Below are 26000 nucleotides of genomic sequence, written 5' to 3'. Positions count from 1 at the left end.
CCTTGTTGCTTGGATACGCCCAGGAGAGCCCACTGTTGGGTCATCCAGCAGGAGTTGTCTCCCAGACCCTGCACAGGCTGGATGTTGGGGATTCTACAGTAAGTGAATGAATGAATGAGTGACTGAGGATGACTAATTTCAGGCTCTCCAATTGGACTAGGACTTATTTTAGTGTTTATTTATTAATTTTGAGAGAGAGAGAGAGAGAGAGGGAGAGAGAGAGTGAACATGAGTGGGGGAGGGGCAGAGAGAGAGAGTCCTAAGCAGGCTCGGCACTGTCAGTGCAGAGCCAGAGACGGGGCTTGATCCCATGAACTGTGAGATAATGACCTGAGCTGAAGTCAAGAGTCAGATGCTTAACCAACTGAATCACCCAGGCTCCCCTGGACTAGAACTTTCTCAAGGGCAAGATTATTCACAATGCCTACCATGATGCTTGCTTGCTAGGAATTATGTGTTAACGAATGTTTGTTGAGTGACTGAATGACTAAATACATGAATGAGTGAGAATGGCTGATCTTTAAACCCCCTATCAAGTTATAAAGGCAGGGTGTGAGTCCAATGCCTCCCATGTTTACCGCATGGTAGTTACTAATGTTTGTTAAATGATAAGAATGAATGAATGATTGGATGGATGGATGGTTTATGGATAAGATTTATAGGAGAAGGACAGAGAGCCTCTCTCTTATTTCATTGTTCTGAAGTTGGGAGTCAGAGAGAATTCAGCACAAATCCTCCTGTCCTCAACATCTCAAGAAATGGCACCATAATCCATCCAGTTGCTCTGGCCCCAGCCCTTGGAGTCCCTCTTAACTCATCTTTCCTCATGACCCACTATCCATCTGTCCTATCAACACTTCCAGAATCTGACCACGTCTAATAACTCCTTCTCAGCCACCATTACATTGGCCTGGATTATCGCATGGGGATCCCTACCTGATTTCGTGGCTTTTTTCCTTGCCCACCCACAATCTGTTTTGCACACAGCAGCCTGCCTAACCATTTCAAGACATTAATCAGATCACAGCCCTCCTCTGCTCAAAACTTCTAAAGCTTCCCACTGCTCACAGAGCAAATGTCAAACTCCATGCAATGCCTCCCAGGTCCTGCAGGGTCCCCTGGTGTTTGTTCTCTCTGACCTTACCTCTTAACACTCTGTCCCTCATCTGCTCCCACTCCTGGCAACCACACAGGCCTGGGGGGGGGGGCATGGTCTGGGTCCCACAATTCAGCTGCTGTGAAATCCCAAGACAAAGGTACTCTTGACTTCCCATGCTCTGCAACCTACCCCCCCCCCCCCCCCCCCGAGAATGTTCAGGGTCCTTTGCAAATCTCATGAAGCCCTGGGGCCATCCTTGGGCACTTCACATCCAGTTTTGTAAGAGATCATAACTAAAGCATTCGTTCAGGGTGATGGCTTTCCGGAATTGATGTCCTCTTGCAGGGCTCACACTCCCCTTGGGGATGTTTGTAGAATATCAGTTACCTCAAAATGTACTTTTCCAGTCTTCCTGATCTTGTGTAACCAGTTGGGATTTTGTTATTTTTTTGTCAAGAAAATTGGAGAAGAGTGGGCACCGTTGGGAGGAACAAACCTGTTGTCCTTGGCTCTTTGAAGGTCTGAACTTGGGAGTGGGGAGGGCTGTCAGTCCTGCCCCATTGCAGGATGTGGTGCTCAGGGCCACTGAGTCTAAAGAAATGAGCAGGTGAAGGGTGTAGACTTTCCAAGCCTGGTGCATGAGGAGGGAGCAGAAAGGCACCACTCTGGGACGAGCCCTGGATTTCCTTGTCCTCGTAGTGCTCCCATACCTGGCGGGGTGTGGCGGGTGGGGACACCAGACAAGTGGGGAGGGGGGTTATCAGAGAAACGACCTCCCTGAGGAGACAGAGTGGAATTCAAGGGAAAGCCTACAAGTTAGCTGGTGTCGTGTTTCCTCTTCCCCCACCGCCTGCCTTCCTGCCCCAGGCAGCTACCTCTAGGGACGGTGCCGCTGACATTTATTTGGTGGGCCTCATTCACTGTGCTAAGCCTGCTCCATGTGTGATCTCATTCCACATGTGAGGGGTTGGGGACATAGAGAAACCCAGAGGCCTACAGAGCTCTGGGCTGGGACCAGGACGAGCTGCCACCCGGCAGGCTCTCTGGCTCTCTGTCCCTGCCCAGAGGAGTAAGAGGTTTCCTTTGGAAGGTGGAGCTGCTGGCTGCCCCAAACCTCAGCTAGTAGCCCTTTCCTTTACTATTTCAAATAACTTGCTTTAGAACAAGCTGCTTTACCTTTTTGGGGGGCATTTTCAAAATGTGATGACAACTTTGTCCAGAAAAAATAATGTAAAAACTGGTTAAAAAATGTTGCTGATAGTAGCAGGATTTCCATCACCCTCTTAAGCCGTGACCGTTGACACAAGTTAAAACCCCTGCTCTCCTGGTAACTGGCTTTCAAGGAGTTTGACTTGGATAAAATTTATTTATTCAGTCAGCCATTACTTCCTGTGGGCCTACAATGTGCCAGGCACTGTGCTTGGCTCTAGGCAATAACAGACACACAGCTTCTCTAGAGACTTATAGTCTGGGGAGAGAATCAGAATAAGACAAAATAAACAATACATGGAATAATTACAAATTGTATACCAAGGGGGAAAATTTGGGTGAGATTGAGAATAGGAGGGAGGCCACTTTGAGCAATGAGTAGGGAGGGTCTCTCAAGAAGGTGACATTTGAGGGGCGCCTGGGTGGCGCAGTCGGTTGGGCCTCCGACTTCAGCCAGGTCACGATCTCGCGGTCCGTGAGTTCGAGCCCCGCGTCGGGCTCTGGGCTGATGGCTCGGAGCCTGGAGCCTGTTTCCGATTCTGTGTCTCCCTCTCTCTCTGCCCCTCCCCCTTTCATGCTCTGTCTCTCTCTGTCCCAAAAATAAATAAAAAACATTGAAAAAAAAAATTAAAAAAAAAAAAAAAAAAAAGAAGGTGACATTTGAGCTGAGTCCAGGAGGAGACAGAGCCTGCATTGGGTGTAGATGGAGGAACGACACATTTGGCAGATAGTACTGTAAGGTCAAAGGGCCTGAGATAGGAAAGGGCTCAGCAGATTGGAGGAACAAAGGAAAATGGGTGTGGCTGGGTCTACTGGGTTAGAAATTGGTGCCCAGGTGCCCAGGCTCACGTCCATGGCTCTAGGGAGGGGGTGTCCAGCATGACAAGGAGGCAGGAGTTTCCCCTGGCTGAACCAAGGGCCAAGCAGGCTTTTGCACGTGAGCGCCCTCCTATAGCTGGGTAAAGACATCCCCCTCCCTACCAACTCCAGACTCCTCCCACAGCTGCTCTCTGGGCTCAAAGGCAGCTCCAGGTCCCCAGCCAAAGGCAGAATTCCTGAAACTCCAGGGGGCAGTAGAATGGGTGGAAGCAGAATGGTGGAAGTTTCCTGTACCTGACGAAGCAGGGTGGACTGGTTTGGTTTATTTTTTGGGAATCACTCTTCTGTGGAATGGAATTCACTATTCATGTAGGCATTCATTTATTCCACTTTTTGTAGAAATATATATTTTTAACATTCATAGAGGTCTACGACTGGAACTTTAACCCAAAGACAAATTTACTTGAAAAGGATGTGGAAGGTAGGCAGGGAGTGTGGTGCCATCTGAATGGAACATCGGGATTGCAAAAGGATGATGAGGATGTCTCTTCTGGGTTCTGGAGTGGCGAGAAGTAGGGAAGGTGGAAAAGCTGGTGTTTCTGGTGCATTGCAGTGCTTTTGAGAGGACAAATGAGACTTGTAAAAATGCAGATTCCTGGGCCACCCCTGAGCAATTGAGTCAGCCTCTGGAGGTGGGACCTGGGAATAAGCTTTTGGGAGATTCTGCTGTACATGGTGCCTGAGAACCACTGAGCTGAAATAAGAATGATGATGCCAGATAACATTTGCTGAGAGCTGACTGTGCTCAAGGAGCAGTCGAAGTGCTTTCCTTTAATCGCTTCTTTAATCCCCCTCACAGCCCTCTGAGGTAGGTACTGTTGTGATTGGCCCCCCTTTGCAGAGGCACAGAGAAGTTGAGTCAGATCCCTGAAGTCACCAGCCAGGGCAGGTGGGGCTGGGGCAGGAGCGAGGCAACCAGACCCACAGAAGGGAGATCAGAGGAGCTGTCGCTCATTCCTCCTGTGCCTCCCCCTCCCACACCCCACTCTGCTCCCCAACACGATCCCACGGCCCTCACAGGCATTGCAAGGAGAGGCAGGAGGAACAGCAGCAGACTCCTATTTTGCCCCTACTCTGCGCCAGGCTCTGCTCTAGGCTTTTGGTAGCTTAATCTCATGAATCCAATAGCCTTGGAGGGTTGTGTTGTTATTGCCCCACCTCCCAGATGCAGAGCCTGAGGCACAGAGAGATGGACTCACTTGCCCGGGGACACGCACTGGTGAGTGTGGGGCCAGGATTCAAAGCCAGGCTGTCTGGCTCTGTAGGCTCTGTCTCGTCTCTGATAAATTCGCCCACAGCCCTTGCCCTTCAGCCTGGTGAGCCTGCCCTGGTGAGCCTGTCTTGTCCAGTGGCATTTCCTCTGGCATTCTACAGAGGCCACAGACGACTCCATGGGACACGCATGGCAACTGCCAAAGATTGCCAGTGAGCTGGAGTTGACCTACCAGGGGGATTGAAGACTGCAGGTCTCACCAAAACCATGAAGGCTCTGAACCACTAGGGGGCAGGAACTGGCCCCGTGAAGCCCGGGGTCCTACCCAGTGGAGATGTTCTCAGGAGGAAAGGAGGGAGGCAGGCCATTCACAGTGACCAGCTATTCAGAGGCACGCCTGCCTTAAAAGTCAGCCAGTGGGGAGGAGGAAATGGGCTTCAGTCCTTCTTAAAGTGCACATCCAACCTCAGTATCCATTGTAAGAAACTTGAACAGAAGGAGTGAACTAAAAACAAAGCAAGCAGAAGCAAGGAAGTGATAAAGGTTAGAATGGAAATTAATGAAATAAAAAAAACATTAGAGAAAATCAGTGAAATCAGAAGCTGTTTCTTCCAGAAGATTAATACAACTGATAAAACTCTAATCAGGTAGATTCAGAAAAAGAGAGAGAAGATGCAAATGACCAGCATCAGGAATGAGAGGAATGACAGCATTCCAGACTTCACAGGTATTAAAAGGAAATAGGAAATATTATGAATAACTTTATCTCAACTGATACTACAACATTTGGAGATGTGAATTGTGAGAACAGCAAAGGAAATTGGAAAAGAGGGAGGCATATATTTCCTAAGACTTTCCTGCAGTCCTGCTGGACCAGCTGACTGGGGTCTGGGGTCTCTTTGGACCAGTTGTGATGGAAGGCCAATCCTGTTTACTTTATACATCTCTGCACTGTGTGTTTTCATTTTCATCTGTTTGTTTTTCCTTTTATCCTCCATTCACCACACACTCACCACACCGAGCTCCTTGTGTTGAATGAAACCTCTGAGCCAAGATCAGTTGAATTTTTTTTTCTTGCTGCTTTTAGGAACTTTTTTTTTTTTTAAATAAATAGTGATACACTCTAGAGGGTTTATAAGAGGTTTTAGGCTTATACATACACACACATATATATGTATACATATATACACATACATATATATGTATACACACACACACACATATATAAGTATATATATATTTGGGTTCATTCAGGAAAACTGAACTTGGAAAAGCACAAACTACTAAAGCTTCTCAAGAAGAAATAAATATGGGAATGCAAGCTGGTGCAGCCACTCTGGAAAACAGTATGGAATTTCTCAAAAAACTAAAAATAGAACTACTCTACGACCCAGCAATTTCAGTACTAGGCATTTATCCAAGGGATACAGGTGTGCTGTTTCAAAGGGACACATGCACCCCCATGTTTATAGCAGCACTATCAACAATAGCCAAAGAATGGAAAGAGCCCAAATGTCCATAGATGGATGAATAGATAAAGAAGATTGGCATATATATACAATGGAGTATTACTCAGTAACCAAAAAGAATGAAATCTTGCCATTTGCAACTACATGGATGGAACTAGAGGGTATGCTGCTAAGCGGAATTAGTCAGAGAAAGACAAATATCATATGACTTCACTCATATGAGGACTTTAAGAGACAAACAGATTAACATAAGGGAAGGGTAACAAAAATAATATTAAAAACAGGGAGGGGGACAAAACAGAAGAGACTCATAAATCCAGAGAACAAACTGAGGGTTACTGGACAGGTTGTGGGAGGGGGGATGGGCTAAATGGGTAAGGGGTACTAAGGAATCTACTTCTGAAATCATTGTTGCACTATATGATAACTAATTTGCATGGAAATTTTAAAAAATAAAAAAATAAAACAAGTTAAAAAAAAAAGAAAAAAAAGAAGAAATAAATAACCCGAGAAGCCCTGTATGTATTAAAGATATTGAATTTGTGGATAAAAACCTTAGGACACAGAAAACTCTAGGCCGAGATTGCTCCATACCAAACACCACATTATACCCAGCTATTCCAGAAAATTGAAGAGGAGGGCATACTTATTAAGTCCTTCTACGAAGGCAGCCTTACCCTAATACCAAACACAGACTAAGATCAATTCTACAGACCAACATTTGTTATGAACATAGAGACAGAAATCCTCAATAACATATTAGTGATTTCAACAGATTTAAATGTATAGAAAGGGTAATACATCATGACTATGTGGGGCTTTATCTCAAGAAATCAAGGTTGGTTTAACATTTGACAATCAATGTAATACATCATGTTACAAACTTGATAGATCAGATTTCATGTAGTCAATGAAGGATATCTAAGGTTGCATGGTTATTTGATATCCCATGCTAAGGTATTCATCTCTACCAGGACTCAGTAGCAAGACAGGAGCTATTTTTCAAAGTTAAAGCAGTTATCTGCAGACTAGGATAGGGCATTTATCCAAAGCCCTAGAGATCTGTGCTGTGTTTCTCCTATTAGAGCTGCCAGTACATCCATAAACATCCTCACTTGCCATAGATACTTTGAAAGTATAATTGGTTCTGCCTAGGTCATAAGGACAAAGTGGTAGAGAAGTTTGCACTGCTTGCTGGAAAGCCTTTTCTTGCTCTGATTCCTACTCAGACTGGTCCCTTAAGTGTTACTCAGTAAATGCATCAGAATAATACTTTTAATTGTGGTATATATTACCTTAAAAGTTTAAAAAAAATTAAAATGGCCAGTGAAACTTTGTGTCGTTTTGTAAGAATAAGCATTGCCATGGCACAACAATTTATTTTTAATCTTGGAAGGGATATCCTGGCATGCTCCAAACCATTGTACTTGCAGAAACTTCATCAAAGTGGTGGGAATGTGGGCTTTTATGAGATTGCATCTCATCTTCTTGCTTGTGTGTATTTTACTGATGCCTTTAAATTCTTGCTAATTCCTACTCCTCAAGTTTATCAGCATAATGTTAATAATGTATTGGACATATGTGATGCTCTGTGATGTCAATATGACCAAGATTTTTGTAAACTATATTATGGTAGAGAGCAGGATTGCTGAACAGCACTGAGAAAAACTATGAAGGTGTGCTGATAGCCCTGCCAGGTAAGGCAAGCCAATTCTGATGGCCCCTACATCTTGGAATAGAAGGAAAAATGTTTTCAAGGGCAACAGTGAATCCCAGGTGTCAGAGGCTGGATTGACTTTAAAGACAGTGAACAGTCTTGTTAAATGAGGATGGGATAAGTATTGTGAGTTTTTTTTTTTTTTTCTAGTGTGTCCAATTGGTTAGGCTACAGTCTCCAGTTATTTAATCAGATGCTAACCTAGGTGTTTCTCTGAAGGGAGTTTTCAGTCCATAATGAAATGACTTAATGTAAGGGAGAGTATCCTAGATAATGCAGGTAGGATTAATTCAGTTAGTTGAGAGGACTTAAAAGCAATACTGAGGGCAGAGAAGGAGAAAGGGGGAGAGAGAGAGAGAGAGAAGAGGGAGGAGGAGGAGGAGGAAGGGAAAAAGAAGGAATATTTCCTGTGGGCAGCAGCTTCAGTGCTTGACTTTCCTTTCCTGAAAACTTGACCTATGGATTTTGGTCTGGCTTAGTCAACCCCCATACTCATGTAAGTCGATTCCTTCTCATCCCTCTTTGTCTCTCTCTCTCTCTGCATTAATCCTGATTGATACAAGTATCAGCATCTTTTTGACTCTCAAACTAAAACGATGGTCTCTGTCTCTCCAGTTTCCCAGTGGTGTAGTATTGCTTTGGTTTATTATCCTGTTACAAGAGAAAGCTCCAGGAGTTTCCACTTGGCCTTTCCTCTCCCGAAAGCTCTCCCTCCATGGATCACAGAGCCAAGTGGGGATTCTGCCAGTTGCTAATTATTTCTATTCCAATTAGACATTAAAGAATTGGAGAAATAATCACAGACTGGGTCTGTGTAATTATCAGGCCCATTCTGAATCAAACTTATGCCCAAACTCCACTTATCATTTGACAAACACAAACCTGCTTTGCTGGACCATAAAGGTATTTTGGGTTCCTGGAAAATAGCATAAATTCAGAGATCCAGTATCTTGTATCCCCAAAAGTTCCGGGTATTTTTCCCCAGTGCACTATGATTCTACTAAATGTCAACAGGCCAGTTTGGGAAATACTTGAAGGAAGATTTACAGCATATGCTGTGGCAATATTCCAGGATCCCTTGCCTCCCCTTCAATCAAGGGGTTCTTGATTCTGAACTGGCTTTTAACTGCAAATTGGGTGAAAGGCTCTGACTTTCAATTTTGGCAACCCAAGTCAAGTTTCTGGATTCCAAACCGGGAGATCCTCTTAATTAACATTTAGCAGGTGAACGATTTCCTTTCTAGGAAAACTGTGATCAATTAGCAATTGCCAAATATTCTGATTACCAATTCATCCTTGCTACCCATTACAATAAGCATGCCCTCTTGTTTCTGCCAGTTAAGCTCCACCACTTGCTCTCTGTTACTTGTGTATCTCACTGTCCCCCATTGAAATCAGGGAATCCTTTTCAATGGCAGCATCTCCCAGATGTGGTGGCTCCCAGAAAACAGCCACCACAGATCTTTTCAAGGATGTGGGTACCCTTAACTAATGTAATTTTCAATATCTTAGTGAAGAGATTGTCCTTAGGACCCTCTCAGGAGATGTAATTTGGGACATATGTGTTGGCAAAAGATCAATCCACTCCAACAGTCCAATCTCCCCAAGCCTTTAGATTAGTTACTTATATTGTACCTAGAAAGTTCTCAACCTTATTCAATGAAGGCCATTTTTTAAATGTTTTATTTTATATTAGAGAGAGAGAGAGAGAGAGAATCAGAAGCAGACTCCAGGCTCCCAGCTGTCAGCACAGAGCCTGATGCGGGGCTTGAACTCATGAGCAGTGAGATATGACCTGAGCCGAAGTCAGACACTAAATCAACTTAGCAACCTAGTCGCCCCGAATGAAGATCATTATTGAGTTCAATTTCCAATAACCAAGACGGTAAACTATCAAAGCTATTTTTAACTATGTGATCTAATATTAGACCCGGAATCTTTGATAAAAGCACTCATCAATTAATTAGGAACAACCCAGTGTTATATTCTATCTTCCTTGGTCTAACATATTTAGAATCAATTGCTATACATATTCCTCATGTCTGCTGATATAAATTGGCAAAAAAGGTAATTATTTTGAGTATATAAGTTATTTTATCCTCTATTCTTGCTCCCCTGGAGCATGCTGAGGTTTGAACCTAGTTATGGGTCTAGTGACAACAAAGGGTGGTTGGGATGAGTTTTAAAGATCTTGGAGGAGAAACCCCATGGAACTGGGAAACAGACTTCTGAGGAAGGGACTCTTGTTGGCTGGTGCAGTATTTTGAGGAACATAATAAAGCTGGTTTGGAAGCATTAAACAAACAAACAGACAGACAGACAAACAACTTGTACACTGAATCCACCTTTCCCTGATTGGGTGAAAAACCATTGCTGGGTGATGGTTAGAGGAACAGGAAGCAAACAGAAGAGAGGAGATTTCTTTTCTCCTCTCTCAGCCTTGCAATCTCCCTCTAGTAAAGGATACTAATAAGGAGCAAGCCAGTAAAAAAGATAGGTGGTTTTCAGAGTCCCAGACCCAGCATTGCAAATCAGAGTACAGAAAGATAGATTTGTAACCAAGAGCTGAAAGCTTAATAAAAACACAATTTATTTAAGAGCAAATGATGTAATGTATGTACGCACAGAAGAGTGCCAGGCATGAATCAAGGTAGTGATAAGGGAAAAAAAAAAAGGAGCAGAAGCAGGTGGGAAGTAGATTGGAGTGATCATCCAAAATTAATTTGTAATGACTTGAGGAACATGAACACTGAATAAGGGTTCACTGGTGTTGTCCATGAAGGAAGTTATAAATGACCTAAAGTAAGTTATTTTGAGTTGGGGAAATAAGCCAGATTATCCAAAATTGAGCACTAGATAAAGGTGAGAAGTTTGAAAGAATGAATAGCAATATGTCTCTTGAGAAGTTTGGTGATATAGGGAAGAAAAATGGAGTTACCAGGGCCAAGATATGTTTTCTTCCATAAGCCACAACTTTGTAGGTTGCCTGAAGGACTTACTGGATAAGACCAAAATTCTCACTTCACAGTGGAGAGATTGTGGCCCAAAAAGGGGAGCTACCTAAGGTCACAGAATCTTCCAGAAAACACCTCAGACAAGACAGGAAGACTTATTCCTTAGTTTTTGGGAATCTCCAGACCAGAGTGTTGAAGTATTTCTGATATAAAGATTAAATTAACCTAGGCATCCTCCTCCACTGTGCAAATTTTTGTCATCACGATCAGACCCACCACCATCTCTGGCTATCTGTGCCCCTGTCCACATTGCACTATGGAGGCAGGACGGCCCACAGCTCAGAGCTGCAAAAAAAATTTTTATTGTGAAGATATTACAGGGAATCAGCACATGGATTCTGGTGAGAAGTTACAGGGAAATAGCCTCCATACCCAGAGAAGTAGGGATCCTTGAGTCCAGGGTGGGTAATGAAATTCCAGGTAGCAGCTGAATAATCAACATGAACATCTAGGATCATCGCCATACAGGTGATGGTCTGAAGTGTGGGGGATATTCCAAAGAGATCAGCAAGCAGTACCTGATTCTGTGTGAGATAATCAAGATATTAGTCAATTGCATACTTTCCTTTTTTTGAGAGAAGGGGAAGGGCAGAGGGAGAGGATCTCAAGCAGGGTCCTCGCTGTCAGCGCAGAGCCCCATGGGGGAGGTGGGTGGAGCTTGAACCCACTAACCATCAGATCATGACCTTAGCTGAAATCAAGAGTTGAATGCTTACTCTACTGAGCCACCCAGGCGCCTTTTCTCTACCCCCTTTTAAGGAGGCTGTAAACCAGAGCTGAGAGCCTCTTCTCCCGGATCTCACTGGCACTGCTGTCCACTCTCCATGGTGCTGAACCATATTCCAGTCTGGACATCCATCCACTGCCTATCCCTGGATAAAAAAATTTGCTGTGTTCCCTGTGCTCTCTCTCGTCAGATAAGATGAATCTTCCTTCTCACCTTGCCTTACTTCATGACACAAGGATGTAATATATTGTCAGATGTCCTGCTTGATCAAAAGATATATTTCTTACTTTTAGTATTGACAGCATAGTCACATTTACAAAATACTTTCTAGGTTGAACCAAATATGTCTGTCGACTGAATATAACATGGGGGCACAGTTGGAGCTGCTGTGTTAGATGGCAGCCTAGATGTTTTTGTGGGTACAAATGAAATGCTCTAGGCTTTTCAAAGTTTTGCAACTGGCAGCAAGTTAGTCAGAACTGCACTGTCCAATATGGCAGCCACTAGCCATACATGGATGTTGAGTACTTCAGTTGCAGCTAGTCCAAATTGAAATGTGTTATAATTATGAAATACACACCAGATATCAAAGAATTAGCACAAAAAAGGAATGTAAAACATTTCATTGATAATAATCTGTTTCCTTTTCCTGTAAAAATTTCATCTCTAGAAAACTCTAAGCTACATGTGTGTTTTGTGTTATATTTCTATTTGGACAAGATTACTTTAGAATCTTACATAACTAAGCTATCAGCCCAAAGACATAGATTCCATTATGGTATTGGCCATTCAGTTTTTTATGCCCCTTTCATGGATTTCACCTTCTTCTCGGTGGCTCACTCCATCATGTGAACCTTCATTTTTAGAAAGCATATGTATAGTTCACTATACACTTCTCCTTGGCCCTCAGAGGAGGATGCCTCCATCCTCCATGACTCTTATGACCAGTCACCTAAAGCTTCTTCCCATTGTTTAGAGCATCAGGTTCTTTCCTACTCCTGTATATTTGCACATCATGTATCCTCTTCTTTTAATGCATTTTCCCATAAAAAAACTCTCAACCATTCTTCAACATCAAGTTTAAATGCTGTGTTCTCTGTGAAGTCTTCTTGGAAGTCCTCAGGCAGTGCTACTGGATCTTGCCTCCTTACTTCCAGAGAACTCCAACCAGAACACCTTACTGCATACGAAATTGCCTATTTATTTGTCTTATCCTTTACTAGACTTGGGACTCTTGAAGTCAGGGACAAGTCTAATTCATTTTTTGTAATCCTGGCACCTGGGATAAAACAAGGAATAGAAAAAGTCCTTGCTGGGGTGCCTGGGTGACTCAGTCAGTTAAGCATCTGACTTCAGCTTGGATCATGATCTCATGGCTTGTGAGTTCAAGCCCCACGTTGGGCTTTGTGCTGACAGCTCAGAGCCTAGAGTCTGCTTCAGATTCTGTGTCTCCCTCTCTCTCTGTCCTTCCCCCACTCATGCTCTGTCTCTCTCTCTCCCTCAAAAATAAATAAGAATTAAAAAAAGAAAAAGTCCTTGCTTTCATGAAATATATATTCTGGTAGGGGAGGCAGAAAAGAAACACATAATATAGTAAAAAGTCAGATAATAATGAATTTTATGAAGAAAAATAAGCAAGGAAGAGAGTGGCAGATATGCTTTTTTTTTTTTGAGAGATCTAAGAGGGTGATACTTGAGCAGAGTGTATTCAGCACAGAATAGTTGTAAATAAATACATGATGCATGAATAATAACATCTTCTTTTACAGAAACCTTGAAGGGTATCTTCTGTAACTGAGCCCCTTCCACATCTCAGCCACATTGCTCCCCTTTCTTGCTTCCAAAAGGAAGACTCATTCCTGTCTCAGGGCTTTTGCACATGCTTATCTTCCTGTCTGTGATCTTGGCACAACTGGGTCTTGGCACAACTTCTGCCTTATCATTCAGGGCTCAGCTGAAAGATCTCAAAGAGCCCTCTGCCTGACTATACTCTCTTAATGTGATGCCTCCCTCTCTGCCCCCACCCAGCACTCTCTCTCACACCCCACTTTGTTTTCTGCATAGTACCCACCACCCTCTGGAATTTAGCTGACTATACATTTATTTCTTAGTTCATTGTCAGCACACCCAACTAGGATACAAACTTCAGGAAAGCAGAGTCTTTGTGTTATTCACGGCCATATTCCTAGCAGTTAGCACATAGTAGATGCTTAATTGAAATTTTATGAATGAACAAATGACATATTTATAATGACCCTAAAGGCCAAGTGTCATCACTAAGGAATGGAAATATGCTCTGATCTCTCACCAGATTGGTGCAAACATGGCTCCTTTACTTTGCGGATATTTCGACTGTGGCTTGGTACGTGCCGTGCTGCAGCAGCAGACCTAGAAGGCAAACAGATACCTTAGACAGTGGGAGTAAAGGAGGACCAGAGAGGCCAAAGGAGCTTTCTCCTGCTCCAAATGGGGGCAGAGCAGGGTCAGGGAATGAATCAAATGCTTGGAGTCACAAGGCTGGGCCTGGAGGCTATGCTTAGTTGCTGGTATCTCTGATCACTTCAGTGACAGTTCTGGACCTTGGTTTCCTCATCCGTAAATTGGGAACAGCTACTCCCTTCCAGACTAATAACTGAAGATCTGTACATTGAAATGAGATGGTGGGGTAAGTTGGCATTATAGCAGCTGGGTCCCCATTTGTCTGGTCACCTCTCCAGAATGCTAGCCCAATATCAGTATTGGTTGAGCTGCCCCACTCACATTTACTTTGGGTGAATCTGGGAACCAAACTTTGGGAGCTTTAATACTCATCCAGATTAACTGCCTCAAACTTCCTACTTCATAAATAGTGAGCTCCCTGTCAATGGAGGTATGTGAAGAGAGGCCAGAAAACCGCTTGTCAGGAGAAACATTTAAAGGAACTTTAGAAACTCCAGCATCTAGCACTTGGTAAGGACTAGTGAATCTTCAGTGAATGAAGGGGGAGTCCTTTCAACCCAGAAATTCTGTTGGTTTTCAGATTCCTGCTGGGGGCTTCAGGTGTCTGTTTTATCTTCTGGCAGACATGGAAACTTTGGGTGCCTGGAGATAGAGACTATTGGAAGGAAGCAGTCTTTGGGTTGAAACCAGGTCAATTTTCTGCTCATAATGTAGCATCATCTAATCTAGGAGGAAAGTTAAGAGGAATCAGGCAGCTTTTCTCCCCCAGAGTAGCTTCCATTTATATCTCATTTTCTCTAGGCTTTTGGGACCAGAATAGAATTGAAACCACCATGTTCTTGGCTAGCGGTGGAGCTTCAATCGCTAGTGAAGGCAAAGTGCTTAACCCTGGGAATAGCGCACAGGACTTCCTCAGTAAATGACAGCTGAGTTAATGAGGATTGTTATTAGTAGGGACCATTCTGCTTCATCAGGGATGGGATGTTTTGTCTGGGGGAAGGGTTAGGGGAGAGGAGATTAAAAGAGTGAAGGAGGGGTCTGAGCTTTCTCCTTGGGTGTTCCTATGTCTTCTCACCACCAGCACTTACTAATCAGTTGGTTAGTCACTTGCGGATTCAGGTTATAAAGCCATGAATTAATGAAGGGACACATCTGAAAGACAAAGAAATATGCAAGAGTCAGAAGGAGGACTCTACCAATGGTGGCTGAATATTCAGGGGGCAATCAAGGCAAACTCTCCTTCTAAGCCAACGTAGTCTAGAGAACTACCACGTAGGGGAGTTTGGGCAACAGACTGCCTTGGGGTCACATGTCAGCTGAGCTATTTGGCAGCTATGTGACTTAGATTAGTCATTGGCCATCTCTGGAACTTTTTCTTAAATCTGGCAAATGGAAAGAACATTGTTATTTAGAGTATGAGACTGTTTGTAGGGTAAGAAAATTCATGTAAGATACTTAGCGCAGTGCCTGTGTGCTTAACGAATATTAGCTGTTAATTTTTGTGATTACTTATACTTATTTTACAGATAAGGAAACTGAGTCTTGAAGATGCTTATCAACTTGTCTCCAGTCACACAGATGCTGATTTTGACTTGAAGAATTAACTAATATCCGTAAAGCACTTCACCAGTGCTGGCTGCAGAATGGGAGCTTCATAAATGCCACTTCCTCTCTCCCTAACTCTCCTTCCTGGAAGATTTCCTTCCAGTTTATTAAGAAGACACAATCCACCAAGCTCTGAGTCTCAGAGTCAAAAACTTAAGGAGTCTGGGTTTGTATACTTACTTTTGCTCCAAAATTATGGATTATCACATTTCCCAGGGCTCTCTCTATGTTTTCCACAATAAAGTTTTTCATTGGGGTGATGCTAAATGAAGAATGAAAGTAGAGCAGATTAAATTCTCCAAAACCTTCCTTTCTTTTTTTTAGAAAGTATTTATTTATTTATTTATTTATTTATTTATTTATTTAGAGCGAGGGAGTGAGCCAATTGGGGAGGGACAGAGAGAGGGAGAGAGAGAATCCCAAGCAGGCTTCGTGCTGTCAGGCAGAACCTGATGCGAGGTTTGAACTCATGAACCATGAGATCATGACCTGAGCCAAAGTCAAGAGTCAGACACTTAACTGAGCCACCTAGACACCCCACCAAACCCTCCTTTCTTTACATCACTTATGTATTTAGTTGACCCCGCATTATTTAAACTCCTTGTTTCTATGGCGCTCCATACCTAGCCTTGCCCTTCTGCTCCAACCTACCTCTTAGGACTCCTTAAAATTAATCTTTTAATTTGTTTATTTTCTTTTTTTTTTTTTTTTTTTTTCAACATTTTTTATTTATTTTTTTTGGGACAGAGAGAGACAGAGCATGAACGGGGGAGGGGCAGAGAGAGAGGGAGACACAGAATCGGAAACAGGCTCCAGGCTCCAAGCCATCAGCCCAGAGCCTGACGCGGGGCTCGAACTCACGGACCGCGAGATCGTGACCTGGCTGAAGTCGGACGCTTAACCGACTGCGCCACCCAGGCGCCCCTGTTTATTTTCTAATTTATTTATTATTTATTTTAGAGAAAGAGAGAGCACGAATAGGGGAGAGGGGCAGAGGGAGAGTGAGAGAGAGCAAGAGAGAATCTTAAGCAGGCTCCATGCTCAGCATGAAGCCTGACATGGGGCTCAGTCCCACGATCCTGGTATCATGACCTGAGCCGAAATCAAGAGTTGGGCACTCAACCGACTCAACCACCCAGGTGTCCCTGAAATTAATCTTTCAATTTAAATCACCTTGCCCTCATCATTGTTCCCCATCACCTCCCTCTCCTTGCCTATTTCATTCTTCTCTTCTGGAATGCTTTCAGCTTCTACCACCCTTTTAGATTCTGATCACTCTCTTTCTGGCACGCTTTCCCATTCTTCTGATTATCTATGTTCCAATAGAACTTATCTCCTTAGCCTGATAGTTATGCTTTAATGGAAGGAATAGTGTAATATCATTCTTTAGTTGGGGGAGATGAGACAAAATCAGGAAACAGCAGTGTAAATGTGTCTTCATGTTCCTGGCTCAGTTTGTAATCCCTACAAGTGAGGGTAAATCTCATTCTCAGGCAAAGTGTTTGTGTCTTTATTCTATAAAAAGCTTACATAAAAATCAGCTGATCTATCACTTCCAGCCTGAAGACTCAGATTTCCCTCAAAGGAAAAACTTGTTTTCTTCAACATATCAAAAGACATGGAGCCACACTGACAGAGTTGGGCAGAATGGCTGTGAGTCAAGGACACTGTATCTGGAACAGAACAGGAGGACATTACCAGACCTGTAAGGGCTCAGAAAAGATTCCACACTCAGATCTTTCTTAAAACAGTGAGCAACTGTGAAATGAATCAAAATAAAATTCATGAATGAAAAAGACACGGTGTACAATAGGTTGGTGATGACTATTGGATTCAGTTATTCATGGGGGGTATAGCTCAGTGGTAGAGCATTTGACTGCAGTTAATCATAGATGTGAGCCTAAATTTTAAAAAATCTTACAAAGAATATTGTAAAAAAGAGATTACAAATGTAGAAGGTAACTTAGTAAAAGGGCAAACCTCTGAAAACAGTTACTCTGAAGAGGAGAGGTCACAGACTAATACACAAATGATGACATCCTTGCTCTACTGATAGTCAAGAGAATGGCACCCATGGGATTTTCTGCTGAAATTTCCTACTGAAGAGAAAAGTTGTAAACATGAGAGTAATTGGTCAAGATTGGCTATAGGGTGAAAGTGACCAATGCCAGCCAGAAACACCTCACTTCAGTTCTATTGGCGAGGTGTTTGGTAAGTGATGTGGAATGCCTTAAAACTATTATATACCTTCAAATTTGAAAGTCATAAAACTGTTTATACTTTTTCAATCATTTCACGAATCTATAATTTCCTGCACTAAAAGGTTCAGGATTATTTATAATAGCAAATAATTCAGAAATAACCTAAATGTCAACTAATAATCAAGTGAGCCTGCTTTGTTTGTCCTTGGTGCTATTATTCAGTGAACCTCTTTTCATGTCAGTGAAAATATTATTTTCAGAATAAAAAAATTTTTAAATTCTACGAAGTTCTATTTGTAGGACATACATCCCCATATGCACAAAAGACTCATTTGGAAGGTATGCTTTGGTGTTGACGTGTTTCAGGTGAAGCCTCCTTGGGACTTCATCACAACCAGTTGGATGCAGAGAGAGAAAAATGGAGAACTCACAAATTTCCGGATTGGATCCATACAGTCTCAGGAACAATCCTGCAATGCCCAAAGGTGAGTTGGTATCTGTTGTCTACATCCTTCTCCAAGTAAAGTTGGACTTTCATATCTGTCCGTACATGGAATATGTAGGGATTAAGAGCCGGAAACCTGTGGGAGGGAAGTATTAAGGCTGGTGGGGGAGAACCTCAGAGCTTATTTTACTCCCATTTGTTTCTAAAATGAAGGTTCCCCTGGTTTGCACAGGACTCTCAAAATCACCCTGTTGAGATCATTTCCTCATCTTTCAAAAGAGATAATTCAGGACTGGAGAATGGGAATGGCTTTCTCCAAGTCGGCCATCCAGCCAGTGGATAAGCCAGGTAGGTCTGCATTCGGGGTGTATACCTAATACCCACTATCTCTGGCTTGGGGGACAGTTAGAAAGGAAAAGGTTGATTGTAAGTATGGCATCTTATCAAAACTGAGAGACTGAATTTGCAAAGTACTCTTCTAGAGGTCACCAACTCCACTGCCTCCAGGACCAGGCTTGAGATGGAAATGAATCAGATAGAGCAGGGGCTGGTTTCACAGGGAGAGGCGACAACTGTGGTGAACTGAGGAATGTCTGGTCTCTCTGAAGACACCAGTGCAGACCAAACAAAACACATCTGTGGACAATCTCTAGTCAATGGTGCCAAGGGGCATTGCCATCTAGAGTACATTCTGTGTTCTCGTCTTAAGTTGTATTCAGTCAGGGCTGAGTGGGCTCATGAAGTCCAAATAAATGAAGGTGGGGTTCTCTGGATAAAGCAGGGAAAGGAATCTGCTCAACCTTCCCTGCTTTCCCTAGAGGGATCCCAGCTTGGAAGCATTCAGTTATTCTGCAGGCTCCAAATTCTACCCATAGAGTGACCCAGGCCTGGAGAGGGAGGGTGTTTTACCCCAACCACACAATGAGCCTTGCTAAGATTATACTGGACACCCTTTAGTTATGGCTACTTCCCAAACCCCCACACACCTGTGCAAAAATACAGAATTGAACCAGTGACTTGCAGCTGTTACTTACTTTATTTGTATAGAAAACGCCAATGGCATCCGTAAATCAATACCCTTGAAGTCAGGGGAGGTCTCAATGAAGACCTGAAAAAGTCGAAGGTCTTTCATCTGTACCCTGTGTGAGAAAAGCAGGGAAGATTGTGGCTCTAGCCACTGGGGGCCCCACTTTGTGTAAAGGCAGGTCCCCTACAGAGCAGAGGCTGAATGTATGCAAAGACAGTTACTGACTCATTAATCATGTAATTTATCGTACAGCTGCTATGTGAGATAAGCACTGAGAATATAGCCCTGAACAAAAAAACCTCTTGCCTTAATGCATCACAGAATGGTCATCATGTCTAGCCCTTTGGCCAGCACCAAGCAGGCTGGAATATGAATAAAGTAGAATACTGAAAGCTATAGACAGCTCATGCTTGGGCAGAGTGTGTGTGTGTAAAACAGTAAACCCTGTAAGTGAATATATACAGAACGTGTCGGGTGATGGGTGCTGTGAAGAAAAAGCCTGGTGGGATCAGGTGAAGAGGGTAACACTGGGAATAGTGACATTTTAGAAAGAGTGTCAGGGAAGGCTTCTTACAGGAGGTGACACTAGGGCAGAGTCATGAATGAGTGAGGGTACAGGTAGATCATAAAGATGGCCAGAGGAAGAAAGGACCAGGGAGAAGACAAAGTGCATAGGCCCTGAGGCTGGATCAGCAACAGGCTCAGCATGGCAGGTGGCAGGTGGGCAGGGGGAAAGAGAGAGGGCAGTCAAGACCAGGTCACAGGGGGCCTTGTGGGACAATGGTAAGACTTTTGGGTTTGGTTCTAAGAGCAACTAGAAGACATTGGAGGGTTTGAGCAAGGGAGTTACAGTGTCTGGCCTACTTCTCAGAAAGATGCTTCTGGATACTGGTGGAAGGAATGGGGGAGGGTGCTTGAAGTGGAAACAGTGGAATCTGGGACCACAAGTCAGGGGAAGATGCTGGTGGTTCACACCAGATGAGGTGGAGAAAATGGTCAGACCCCTGGGTGTGTTTTGAAGATAGAGCTGACAGAGTTTGCAGACAGGCTGCATGGGGGTGTGAGTGAAGAGAGGGGTGTTGGACAATGTCAGGAGTTTTGGCCAGAGCAGCAGGATGGATGGAGCTTCATTAGCTAAAATGCACTGGGCTGGGGGTGCCTGGGTGGCTCAGTTGGTTGGGCGGCCGACTTCGGCTCAGGTCATGATCTCACGGTCCGTGAGTTCGAGCCCCGCGTCGGGCTCTGTGCTGACAGCTCAGAGCCTGGAGCCTGTTTCAGATTCTGTGTCTCCCTCTCTCTGACCCTCCCCCGTTCATGCTCTGTCTCTCTCTGTCTCAAAAATAAATAAACGTTAAAAAAAATTAAAAAAAATAAAATAAAAAAATAAAATGGGCTGGGCTGGAGGAGAAGCAGGCTGGGAGGCTGGGAATCATCAGTAGTTTTCAACGTGCTAAGACAAGGGACCTGCATCTTCTACACTCTGGTTGTCAGATAGCATTGATTACTATGATTACCACATCGTTATTTGTAGAGGTTGTTGTAATTGGTTCTGCTGACTGGGGGCTTGCTGAGGACAGGGAGCTGTGTAAGCATGGTTCATGTGTTGTTTCATTTAATATTCACAACAGTCCTGTAGGGTTGGATGCTATAGTTCCCCATTAATAGGGGCAGAAGTTGAGACTCAGATAGGGGAAGACACTGGTGGTGCTCTCACAGCTGGTGAGCAGCCATTCTCTTCCCAGACAAAGAGATTGGACCCCTGTCTTTAGCACCTCCCTAGCTTCTGCCTCTGCTCCCAGTGGGAATTTCTCCCAACCAGGGGTTCTTAGTCCATTAGAGTTGGAAAGGCTGTTAGTTGATGGAAGGGGCTCTGTAGAGTCAAGAAAATGCCAGAAGGCTGCTAATAAACCAACAAATCAGGACAGTCTGGACATGGGGGTTTGTGATCAAAGGCCACTCACATAAAATTGGCTTCCCCATTGGTGAGCTGGTGGCCCAGGACAAGGCTGAAGATATCCTTCAATGGCCCCTGGAAGTCAATTGTCTGCAGGGTGGGAAGAAAGTTCATACCAAGGAGTCCTTGTGTCAAAGCTGAAAAACATATCCCCCCCCACCCCCCATTAGACATTTAGATGCCAAAGATTCTCGGACGCAACCTTGACCTCTGAGAATGTCCCACATGTGGTGCTTATTCTTCATTCACCTAGTTTCCCTGGTCTGCTTGGTGCCGGGCCAAGTTCCCAACACAATCATTCAGCAAATATTTTTAGAGGCCTACTATGTGCCAGGGCCATTCCAGGCTGTACCAGTGAGAATAGGCAGCATTCTTTGCCCTTGTGGAGCCAGCATTCTGGTGGGGATGAGGGGAGAGAGATGATAAAGTAGTGAATAAAGGGACATGTGTGAGTCAAGTGCAGATAAGTGCCATGAGGGGGCTGGTTTCAAAATATTCAACAACCAGTTGGGCATAGGCACCAACCAACCAGAGAGGACATCAACCATAGTCCTGTAGCCTGGTTCTGTGGCTCCCGGGCTGTGCCAGGTGTTGACTCATTAGATTTTGGTTGGTGAGAAGCCTGGAGTCCTGGGATTAAGGTAGGATGGTTGGGGTGATGAGAGGGGGCCACCTAGGGAATCTCTGAGCAGGGGCTACTTTCCAAGGAGCTTAGAAAAAATTTTTCAGTATTTTAACCACTGCAGCCATACTGTGCATTCTACTGAAGCTATTTCTGTCATGAGGGAAAAATAAAAGGCAGAGTGAGGAATTGAGAATATTGAGTGAGGGTGGTAATTCATGCAAGGAGGTCAAGAAATGTCTTCTGCAAATGCAACATTTTTAGCAGAGACTTGAAAGAAGGGAAGGGAGACTTGATGCCAGAAGAGTGTTCCAGGCAGAGGGACCAGCAAGTGCTAAGGTCCTGGGATGTGCTTTATGTGTGGAGGAGGCTACTGTGGCAGAAGGGGAGCCAGTGATTGGTGGCGGGGAGGGTGGTAGGAGAGGTGAACAGGAGCCAGTCCAGGTAGGTCTGGGTCTTTTGATGGTGAGTTTTAATAGATAAATCAGGGCAAGGAGACAGGAAAGAGGGAATCTTGGGAACACAGGATTAAATATAGTAATGCGATGATCAGAGCAGCTAATGATTCATTATGTTAACTGTGTCCCAGACACTATGCTAATTAGAACTTAACCCACATTGGCTGACGGTCTAGAATTTTAGGAGAAGCCTATGGGTTTGATCAGTCCAGGTATGACCCAAGGCAAGACAATCTCACCATCAGTGATGTGGGAAGAAACTCTGGAGAGGACCTCTTGAGCAGAGGATGAAGCAAGCAGCCCACAGAGGAGAATGAAGAGGCTGGAGACCTTTAGCATCTTGGGTCAGGTACCTGTAGGGAAGCAGGCAGAGAGGGTCAGCTATGGGGTCATTCTCTGATGGGGTCTCCCCAGAGCTTGGGTCTATGGTGGCTACAGAACTCATGTGGACCTACTTTACAGATGGGGCCAGTGAATTTCAGAGAGGAGACATGCTTTTCCACATAGTATAGAGCAAGAAATGAAAGGTACAAGAGATGAAGTCAGCTCCCCAAGGCCAGTGGAGCTGGACATGCAGCTTTTCCTGCAGGGACACAGTCTTCCCCAGTAGAGCTGCCCTCTGCCGCTGTGAGAGACTGCACAATGTTATAGTTGCAGGAACAGTCTCTGAAGCCCTCCACTCATTACCAGGTGTGGGACTGTGGGATTTAGGGCAAGTTGCTTCACCACATGACATTGTATGGAGGGCATCTTATCCTCATTTTACAGGAGGCATTGGTGGTGATGTGCACTGGCTTCAGAGACAGACAGGCCTGGGATGGAATCCCAGCTCTGCCACCTACTACTTGCTGGACAATCTGGGCAATGCAGAGTTTTGCCCAGATGAGGCAATTTCCTCATCTGGAAAATGTAGATGATACACACCCATACCTTCCTCTCAGCCTTGTCGTAAGTACTGAGCACAGCACTCTGCATATTGGAAGTGCTCCATAAATGGTCACCATTATGCTGATGAGTTTTATGATTATAATGATTCTCATTTGGGATTCAACTCTTCCTGAGTTGGCAGGAAACAATACGTTCGATGGCATGGACATGTCCCTCAGAGTATGGACATGTCTAGAGTATGTGGAGGGCGTGCTTCTGGGTTGGAACTTTCTGCTTATATGGCATGGGCCGGGATAGGTCTTCAGGACGTTGACACTTACTCACACCCCCTTATGGGTCAAAAACATTCATGCAAATGTTGATGGGACTTTTTGGGGCTTCAACCAAATGACAGTGCAAATGGCCCCTTTTGGGACCTGAGACTAACAGGCAGATGCTGGTAGGGCCCAATCCTCCCTTTAGACACCTGACAGATTCAGGAAAGAGTCTGAGCCCAGTTCTGGTTACCAATCCCATGTAAAGTAGCCCATTTGGTTTAATTTTAATTTTGATGATCTGTTTTCAGACCAGTAGAAAAATTAGAAAAAGATATATACAAAGAAAGAAAAAAATAAATAAAAATAAATTCTCAGAGATTAAATTCTGTTTCTACTTTCAGAAGTTTTTCTTTACACATTTGCATGTACATACACGCACATACATTCATGTAACATTATGAAAAACCAAGATTGTCCTGCCATGCTTCTATAGAATCACTTGATCAAATAATGTCACATCATGACTGTCTTTCTACCTCCTTATCTGCAGAATATTCTAATGTATGGATTGACCAATGTTTATTTAATCAGTCTCCTCCTTTTGGCCGTTTTTGTATTCAAATCCCAACACCCCTGGGATGAACATACTTGGATTTTTTTTTTTTTTTTTTGGCTCACTTGCCATATTATATCCCATAAAACATTTTCTTGAAATAACCAATCTTGAAGTTGTTTTTGGAAGGTTGCAGCATTTCCTGTGTTGAACCTTCTCACCCTGAGCCCTAAATGGGTGGTTACAATGTTCCAGTGAGATATAAGGTCAAATTCTAGCTGCAGAGTTCTGGTTTTGGTCATGACAGAGTTACTAGACTAAACTTCCCAGTAAATCGAAACTATATAAGATAGAAATATATAAAACAGTGCTTTGAGGGTATCGATGAGAAATTATGCAGGTACAATATGAGAGCCTGTGATTCTTTAGAAAAGGGTGTCATTCAAGGTGAGCTCCACATTCACCCCAAATTCTGCTTAACGTCATTTCCCAATTTGCCATATGGGGGAGAGGAGTCCAAACAAAAGGACCAGTCTTACTGGGCTGAGGAGGCAGAAGTTGGAGTAGGAGCTTTCAGAGTAGTTGGTACTTGAGGAACAAAATCCCACAGAGGGAGGTACCACAGGGAAAGAAACCTGAAATTGGTGCACAGATTTCCCTCAACTCACTGGACTTAAGCTCACCTGTGCAGTGTGACACTTGTGATATTATGATTTATAATAAGAAACAAATATTTGGTTTTTGTCCAGTTTCTGGCACAGAGCTCCTAAAACCTTTGGAATTTCCTAAGTAATGAGAGCAAGAAAGGTGTCTTTTGTTATGTTAATGAGGTGACTTTTGGAAAGCACCTAAGGATGTGGGCTGGTTGCCAGAGGAACCAGCCAGGTGATTAGAGGGTTGGACCTTTCAGTCTTCTGGGGAGAGGAAAGGGGCTGAAGATTGAGTTGAGTCATTAGTGACCAGTGATTTAATCAGTCATGCTTGTGTAATGAAACCTCCATAAAACCCCAAAAAGATGGGGTCCAGAGAGCTTCCAAGTTGGTGGACATGTGGAGATTCAAGGAGAGTGATGCAGCCAGAGAGAGCATGGAAGCTCCATGATTCTTTCCTCACACCTTGCCCTACGAATCTCTTTCGCCTGGCTATTCCTGAGTTGTATTCTTTTATAGCAAACCAGTAATCTAGGAGGTAAAATGTTCCTCTGAGTTCTGTGAGCCACTCTAGCAAAGTAATCAAACCCAAGGAAGGGGTTATGCGAACCTTTGACTTATAGCCAGTTAATCAGAAACACAGGTAACCAACATGGACTTGCACGTGGCATATGAAGTGAGGGCAGTCTCATGGGACTGAGCTCTTAAGCTGCGGACTCTAATGCCATCTCTGGGTAGAGTGTGTCAGAATTGAGGTGAACTGTAGGACACTCAGCTAGTGTCAGAGAAATTTCTTGGTGGTGTGGGAGGAAAGGGAACATTTTTAAATATAGAAATGCATAAATGTGTATAAATGCACATTATATTTGGTGTGAAAATCATTAGACTTTGAGACATCAGCAGAAAATAGCAGCTGAAAGTTAAGAAGCTGAACAGATTTCAGCACCTCTCCATGTGGTGCTGGGGAGACACTGGTTTGAATTCAAGCCTTATAAAGATGAAGTGCCCTTAATGGACACCTTGGTCTTTTAGTTAAGACTCAGAAGACAATTCTGCAGGAGAAAGGGACATGCCCTAGAAATAAAGGCTCCCCTGAAGAGTAAGAGCAAAATCAAAACATTTCCACCCTCATAAAACATAAATCTGAGCTTCAGCAGAATCAAAGCAATCCACTTATATTCTATCTCTTGACTATCTTCTTTCAGTTGGCTTTGGAAAAAGATGACATCGTTTATAACCTCTATAATTTGTATCATGATGTCCAGCATCTAATGAAAAATTACAAGGCATACACACATGCACAAAAGGACAAATGGACTGAAATCCAAGAAATTAAAATATACAATATAACAGACTCACACATCATTCAATTATTCAAATACTGAGCAGACAACAGGGCAAGCAGCCTATAGAGGATGAGAAGGATATCTGAGACTTTCAGCATCTTGGGGCAGTACCTGTGGGGATCCCAGGTAAGTAGAGTCAGTTTCAGGACCACTCTGATGCCCTGGGTCTCCGTCAGTTGAATCCTGATGGCTCTGCAGTAGGGCAGACTTTATAAATGGCGAATGGCC

The 26000-nt window shown here is 43.7% G+C and overlaps 1 protein-coding gene and 1 long non-coding RNA gene across 3 annotated transcripts; one reads left to right on the top strand and one right to left on the bottom strand.

The window, feature by feature from the left end:
- Positions 1-29: 29 nt before the first annotated feature.
- Positions 30-25784, top strand: LOC132667136 (uncharacterized). 2 transcript variants are annotated; one of them, XR_009605002.3, is made up of 6 exons: positions 30-98; positions 15293-15537; positions 17939-18057; positions 18250-18365; positions 22847-23026; positions 25632-25784. It is a non-coding gene; the product is annotated as an uncharacterized LOC132667136 (long non-coding RNA). The 2 variants fall into 2 exon arrangements; XR_009604991.3 differs by having other exon boundaries at positions 18231-18365.
- LOC132667122 (latherin-like) lies at positions 13660-22679 on the bottom strand. Its single transcript, XM_060615628.3, has 7 exons — positions 22318-22679; positions 21006-21135; positions 19052-19156; positions 18004-18153; positions 15552-15633; positions 14855-14918; positions 13660-13715 (listed from the first exon to the last, which is right to left on the bottom strand). The coding sequence occupies exons 1-7, from the start codon at positions 22415-22417 to the stop codon at positions 13660-13662; spliced, it is 687 nt and encodes a 228-aa protein (XP_060471611.2). The 5' UTR covers positions 22418-22679.
- Positions 25785-26000: the final 216 nt, after the last annotated feature.

This window comes from Panthera onca, chromosome A3 (genome assembly GCF_046562875.1).
Source record: "Panthera onca isolate mPanOnc1 chromosome A3, mPanOnc1 haplotype 2, whole genome shotgun sequence".
NCBI lineage: Eukaryota > Metazoa > Chordata > Mammalia > Carnivora > Felidae > Panthera > Panthera onca.
The sequence above is the reverse complement of the archived record's forward strand: the minus strand, read 5'-3'. Positions and strand labels throughout refer to the sequence as shown.